General features: G+C 43.2%; 2 protein-coding genes across 2 annotated transcripts; one reads left to right on the top strand and one right to left on the bottom strand.

Moving 5' to 3' along the window:
- Nucleotides 1-1,500: 1,500 nt before the first annotated feature.
- LOC145938709 (uncharacterized) lies at nucleotides 1,501-2,653 on the top strand. The gene is made up of 2 exons (XM_083042468.1): nucleotides 1,501-2,336; nucleotides 2,386-2,653. The coding sequence occupies exons 1-2, from the start codon at nucleotides 1,501-1,503 to the stop codon at nucleotides 2,651-2,653; spliced, it is 1,104 nt and encodes a 367-aa protein (XP_082898594.1).
- A 2,037-nt stretch (nucleotides 2,654-4,690) lies between these two features.
- On the bottom strand, nucleotides 4,691-5,212 carry LOC145938708 (uncharacterized). Its single transcript, XM_083042467.1, has one exon. It carries the CDS (start codon nucleotides 5,210-5,212, stop codon nucleotides 4,691-4,693), a length of 522 nt encoding a protein of 173 aa, XP_082898593.1.
- Nucleotides 5,213-7,734: the final 2,522 nt, after the last annotated feature.

Here is a 7,734-nt window from a genome sequence, read left to right as displayed (position 1 = left end):
TAGAATCGGTAATACACCCCCACGTTTCGCTATCGGAAGTATCCGTTTCTTCGTCGTCTTTTTCTTTGTCTTCGTCGTCGTCTTCAGGCCCATACCGAGCTTCGTCTTGGTTTTCATCGCTGCCCAGACAGCTGTGGCGGCGGCTCTTTCACCGAGAGTCGAATCTCTCGCAATGATACGAGTTCGCGCTTTGTCGGCGAGTACCTTATCCGCCACGTGTCTCTCGGTGAGATCGTTGCTCCGAGAGTACGCAATATCGTGTTCACGGCACGCCGTGTCCAATGGGTTGATACCTCGATCGCCTCTGGCTAATCTCTTTTGTAGCCGCGTGCCCTGACCACAAAACTGATAGCCGGGGATATGGAATTCGATTGGAAGTGCGTTTATTACGTGATTTAATAGTCCTTTACCTATTTTTTTCGCTGACATTCGCTGCAATCCTTTATCATCGGCGCTGGACCATCGATGTGCGTTCGCTGCCACGGTCGATTGTAAACAGCGGCGACAGGCCTGAATCTCTGGATCCGCCTTTATGTGTTCCGGAAGCTTGTCCCACACGTAGTGGATGTGATTTTCACATTGCAGTAAAACTGCTTTTGGCACAAATTGCAGCTGTTCGGCGCTTAAACCGTGAATATCGGAGGCACTTTGTTAGCAAAACAAACATTTATTCGTTACTGAGCGATTCGTGGTTCCGCGCAGCTATAAATAGGCAAGCGTTCGGTTCAATCGGGGAGTGGGAAAATGAGATTCGTGCGACAACCTTTGACGATACGCGTGACGAATTGCGACGACAGATTACGCTCGGTGGGGGACAATGTGGAGATGCGCAGACATGGTATGATGTTGCCGACTACTATACGCGCGATCGTATGCGGCCCCTCGAATTGCGGTAAAACTAACGTCTTGATTAGTTTGATAGAAGCCCGCACGGTGTTTGCTTCGAAAACGTGTACGTGTACTCATAGTCACTGCAACAGCCGAAATACCGGTATCTAGAGAATTTGTTGACGTCGATCGAAGAAATCGGCTACTTTACATTCTCCAATAACAGTGACGTCATTCCACCGAGCGAGGCATGTCTAAACTCGATTTTCATCTTTGATGACGTGGCGTGTGACAAGCAAGATACGATAAGAGATACTTTTCAATGGGACGCCACTCGAACGTTGATTGCTTCTATCTCTGTCAGATGTACGCGAGAATACCAAAACATCTTATACGCGACAACGCAAACTTACTGATCTTGTTTAAACAGGACGGTACCAACTTGAAACACGTGTACAACGATAATGTGAATACCGACATGTCGTACGAAGATTTCAGTAAATTATGTCGTATTTGTTGGCAACAAAAGTATGGATTCCTAGTGATAGACAAGGACAGCTTGCTTACAAACGGGCGATACAGAAAAGGATTTAACGAGTTTGCGATACCGCAAAACGATTAGTCGCTGCCGATATTCTGTCGAAAAGAGTGAAACGCGAGCACTCTGCAGACATGGCTGATAACCATAACATTTGCGAGCGTGAAAAGATTGCGAAGGAAATTGTGAAAACGAGCGAATCGATACATAAGAAACATCGTGCTTTAAAGACTGGTAACATCGATGACGATATCGCAGTCAAGACTCACTTTAAACCTATTATCGAACCACTACAAAAGATTGTCGACAACGCGAGCTTGATCGCAGTGAAAAACGAACCTGAGAGTAAAGCTGACGTGAAAATTAAAACGTTACCCGCTGTTAAGCAGTACGAGGAGGAAGAGGAAAATGCGACACCGAAAAAGAAAAAACGACCAAACACAAATCGCTCATCGACATTACGTACATCGGACGGATTTTTACCGGATGAACCACCGATAAGCTCTACACCGTCCACCTCTACACAGTCCGCGATAACGAGAATCCTACCATTTACAATACCCGAATCACTCGCAAACGAAAATGTTTTCGAAACCACAAGCAATTCACTTGAAACATCCGTTCGAAACACGTTACAAACGTCGGAAGGTCAAGAAATGTTGCGAGAGCACTTCGGACCACTAGGACAAAAATACATGGGTGCTCTCCTCGGTGGCGATAAAAAAAACGAGATCGATCACGTATATGGTGTCTATTTCGAAAAGGATGGAATGTTGCTCGGTAACAAACGATTTGACATGGATAAATATGATTCCATAATTATAGACAAAGTAAAGTACATTGGTACACCTGGATTATACGAGCTAGTCTTCAAGAGGATTCCCGATGATGTTATTTACACGGAAGACGATATGCAAAAATACAAGAGCATATTATTGGCGACGAACGCGCATAAACGCAAATATGATGCGCAAGGTTAATTACGGAGCAACAATGGGGGGGGGGGGTATAACGTAAAGGTATAATATAAAGGGATACAAATACAAACAAATAATCGCACCGTTGATGTCAATTGAAAAGAAAAAATCTGGAAAGGGTGTATTCATGCCTCAAGCGATGACGCTAACCGACAATAAAATTGATTACGTGCACTGGGACGACCCCAATGAGCCAGTGGATCGGGTACGATTGCTCGATGCTTCGCGCCGAGCTGGCCACAACGCTCACGACAATGAGATCCTGTCGATCATCGAGGAACTTCGCGAAGCAGACATTATTATAAATTAAACGGGGTCTCGACAAAACTAATCAGTCGATCGGCGTCATTCGCATCGAAAAATGCCTATCAACAAATTTGGATTATTCGAACGGAGAAATGATGCAACTGGCACAAGCGATCATTGGGATAGATTGATGAGAAGTTACGTGCGCGGAAATGCTCGGTGTCGTGTCGCTACAGACTATGATGCAAGATCGCGCAAGATTCGTCGTGTAGCGCAACCTGAAGCTGACACTGATGCTGTCAACAAACTTTATGTAGAATCCTGCGTTAAAAGATTGATGAATCAACAGAAAGAATCAGATGAGAAGCTGACTTCGTTCGAGAAGGACGTGCGAGCAGTACAGACTGCGATAAACGAACTTCAACGTACAGCTAATGCTAACTCAAAAACGACCTGAATGAGCAGCAGTGAACGGGTTAGGAGCGGCTATCGAACGGTAATCAAACATCTACGAAGGGTTATCGAATGGCTACGAACAATTATCGAACGGCTACGAAGGATTATCGAACTGTTATCTAACTACAATGAGTGGTAGTGGTAGTGAACGGCCTAGCAACAGCTGCAAACGAGGGTACGAACAACTCAAGCAGGGCTGCGAACGAGGCTACGAACAAGTCATTAAAGGCTACATACAAGGCTGCTATCAACTCAGGAACGGCTACGAACGGGTCAGGAACGGTTGCGAACGGGTCAGGAACGGCTACGAACGGGTTAGAAATGACTCTGAACAAGGCTGCGAACGAATCAAGAACGATTTTCGAATGGGTCAAGAACGGAAGTAAACAACGCAAGAACGGCTATGAACGGCTCAAGAACGGGTCAAGAACGGCTACGAACGGCTCAGGAACGGGTCAGTAACGGAAATGAGCGATAAAACAAGCAGCAGTAAACGACGATCGGGAAAAACCGACGAAGCGATGAAACAACATAGTTTGGAGAGACAGCAGTTGGTGAACGAACTGCACGCGCCGGCGAGAAAAAATTTTCCCCGAAGACATGTCATAGTGCGAGGATATGATGATCTGCGGCAAGCCGACATCGTCGAGATGCGTCCGTACTCTCGTTTCAACAAAGGTTATCACTACATACACACCATCATCGATGTGTTGAGCAAGTACGCGTGGGCCGTACCACTCAAGAGTAAAGGTGGAAGAGAAAAGGCTGACGCTATCGCCGAAATAATTCGAGATAGCAAGAGATGCCCGAAAAACATGCAAACTGATATGGGGAAGGAATTTTACAACGCTGATGTGCAACGGCTTATACGGAAACATGACATCAATCATTATTCTACATATTCTGTAATGAAGGCATCGGTCGTCGAGCGATTCAATCGTACGCTGAAGAACGACATGTGGAAGATGTTTACGCTGAATGGAACTTACAAGTGGATCGACGCGTTGCCGCGACTGGTATCGGATTACAACGCGCGCAAGCACCGAACAATCGGCATGCGACCCGTCGACGTCACTCCCGCGATCGCTGATAAACTTTTAAAAACGGTATATAGTAACATAAAGATTGCCGCTCCAGCGAAATTCAAAGTAGGTGACTCGGTATGCGTTAGCAAGTACAAGAAACTTTTCGAGAAGGGTTACACGCCAAATTGGACGACGGAGGTTTTTAAGATTGTTAAAGTGCAGCGTACTAATCCCGTAAGCTATCTACTCGAGGACTATCGCAAAACATCTGTCGCTGGAGCGTTTTACGAGTATGAGTTGCATCGCGCGAATTATCCAGATGTGTATCTTGTGGAGAAAGTACTGCGCAGGAGGGGTGACGAGGTTTACGTGAAATGGTTGGGATTTGACAATTCACACAATTCTTGGATACATAAGGGCAATGTGATTTAATTCATATAGACTATTTATTTTAAGAAAAATATAATGTGTACAACGTATAAAATATATAAAATATACATGAAATATATGAAATACAAAATCTTTATTAATACATCCTTTCCTTTAATCGTTACAATATATTACACATATGTTACATAACAATATATCATACACACACACACATTATACTACATTATATTTTATAAGGGTATCTGGTAATGTCCCCATGGTAATGTGTCGGTCGAATCAGGTATAATATACCGCTTATCGTTGTACGGACTTAGAGCAATTTTTGTCTTGCGGATGGTATACACTTCATGCAATTTCGATCTAATACATGACTGCTGACGTGTCATTTCAATCTCGTCATTCAGGCATCGCGTACAATCGTCGAATGTTATACTACGCGCTACGACATTACTTTTGACACCTTTTGCTTTTTTAGTGTCTTTTTTGCCGTCCACCCTCACCGCATACATTTTTGCTCTAAACCCGACGAATTCGGACATTATCGCGCCGTTATTCTCGTCTTTCATCAAGCCTGGCACCTTTTTGTTTGCATGCGCTATACCGTACGGGTTGTCAATTGGATAATCGCTCGTATCGAATCTAGCGATATCGTGTTTCATGTTCTCGTACACATCGTCGCACTCGATGTGATATATTAAACTGTCGGTGTCGGTGTACATTATCTGACATCTTTCACGATAGAGCGGTGACATGTACTCATAGTGAAATTCGTACAGACACACTTTCGATATATCGAGTATACACATACCAACATAGATTGGTTTGTTAAATTTTACTTCTAGTTTAAGTAATTAAATGGCGATTAAATTTTCCAAAAAGACGCTCCTGCTATGGAAATTTGGTTTCGCGATCATCGCTTCCGTATCGTCCGTCCCACTTTGTCAATAATTTTACATCTACATGATTTCGAACGTTTTCCATAGTTTTGCCGAATACCGCGTTGTTCATCAATTTGTACAAATTTTTTTCAAAATCATTTTTCGCTTGTGTTCTAAATTTCGTATTGAGTTCGATGTAATCGCGGAGCCATGCAGATTGAGTAAATTGTAATACGCGATGTATCTTTACTATACGAAGACCGTGACGTGTACACTGCTTCAGGTTGCGATAATGTATGACGTAACGCTTCTTGTCATATAGCGTCGCGAGGAGCTTATCTTCCCGCTTGCCGGGCGGCTTGTCGCGCGTCGGACAGAACGGTAGGTCAATGTGTGTGTTGTGTTTATTTTGTGGGTACTCTAGATCAACCTCGAGAATATAACCTGTGAGCGAATCCGGAGCGATCGCGTTAACATCAAAGTTTGAAACGTCTTCGGCCCATCGAAAATCGGCATAAGGCAATGGTTGACACATTGCCCATCCGTACAAATTATTTACATCGAAGTACATAAGGTACGACGATAGTTTCGATGGATCATATGACTGCATGTACTTATTATTAGCATGCGCGTATCTGTTGGAACATTGACTTAGACCACCGCGTATATCCCGTTCAATAAACATAACCATGTCGATATCGGTAAGCAATTCAAACGTAATATTTGTATGTTTTAGCATCGCGTCCCATGTATACCCGGGAAGAGTATAATAATACGCAGGATCGAGTCCGTAACTCGCGATGCAAGTGTCGCGGAAATTTTCAAAAATATCTGTTAATAACAAGACATCAGTTTTTAAGTACAAATCGCTATATTCGCATAGAGTTCGAAGGGAGAATCGATTCCAGACGTTCTCAGCGTGCGCGTAATCGCTCTCGGATACAGTGTCACCGGTTAAAGAACTGTAAAACGATTCGCGCGGTGGTAAACGCGTGTCCTGCAGCTTGTCCACACAGTCAATGTACTCGTACGGAAAGACACCTTTTCGCGTCAATAATTCAAAATTGTGAACGGATAATGTGGAAAAATTAAAACGTAACATTTTTAACTTATCCTTCTCGAGGAAGGATGCCAGTTTGTCAAGACTGGCACTGAGAAATTTGTATGAATCGATGAATCGTAATTTTATGCAAGCTTTCCGATCTTTATCGTCGTCGTCAGTACTATTGACAGTCTTTGTAAATGAAATATATTTTTCTTTTGTTATTGGAAGCACATCTACACGTCCTTCGTATGCGGTAGCTATTTCTTTTATGATAAAATGTGCGTCGTAACCGGATAAATTGTAGAAAACTACAGGAATGACATAAGAATCTTTGTAATTTAGATTACAGTTTGAGTGCGCGGGACCCCTTTATCGCCCGGTCAGATGACAATGATCGCGTACGCGTGTATCATCCGGCGCCAACGGTTTTTCCCAAATGTGACATTGCGTGGCGCTATGAAATTTTTCCCACTCGTCTGATGTTAAATTTATCATGGGGACATTATCAGACAAAATACCCTTTATGCGATGCGCTAATTCCTCGAGCTTGTCGGCGAACCACGCGACACAATCGGCACCGCGATAAGATCGGTATGCGGATAATGTTTCATCGTACGAGCATTACACATAGTATCCAACGCTAAATACCTCATGATGTTGATAGTATGACACGTGTTCCGATGTCTTCCTCAGCACACACTCCAAGTCGGCGTACACTACAAACGGAAGCCGCTCCTTTCTGTTGTAGTTGTCGAAGCCGATCCATTTATCTTTATCGCTTGGTAACCGGATAGCGCAATCGTTCATTTCTCCACAGTCTACCGTATGTGCCTGCAACTTGTCCTCTGATCCGAAATAATGCAAGCATCTGTGAAAGAAAAAAATTACAATTTTATTTACAATTTTATTTACAATTTTATTTACAATTATATATAATTTGCAATAAATATATACGTACCGATCACAGATATATTTTTGACCATTGTGTTTGCTCAGTTGCGAGCTTACGAGGCGAGACAGATTTTTGATATACGCGAAATGTCCAACATTATCGTCCTCCTCCTCCACGTACAGCAAATTCACATGTTTTTCTTTTTTCCGATCGGCGAGTCGTATCGGAAGAATTGATAGTTCCTTCTTCCTCTCGATACCGTAGACGTTGATTGAGATATTGTTTATATGTTCAAACTTTTTTATTTGATTCAACGTTATCGGAAACTCAATGTTTTGTAAATTTAACACCGTCGTATAGTGCGGATATGAAAATTCCCGTTCCACATTTCTTTCAGCGGGGTACAGAGCGGCCACCACTGACCACGCGAAACATGCATTATCCGTTGATCGCACATTA

This window comes from Prenolepis imparis, unplaced genomic scaffold (assembly GCF_030444845.1).
Source record: "Prenolepis imparis isolate NDT839.2.m4 unplaced genomic scaffold, iyPreImpa1.0 SCAF_7, whole genome shotgun sequence".
In the NCBI taxonomy this organism is placed as follows: domain Eukaryota; kingdom Metazoa; phylum Arthropoda; class Insecta; order Hymenoptera; family Formicidae; genus Prenolepis; species Prenolepis imparis.
The sequence above is the reverse complement of the archived record's forward strand: the minus strand, read 5'-3'. Positions and strand labels throughout refer to the sequence as shown.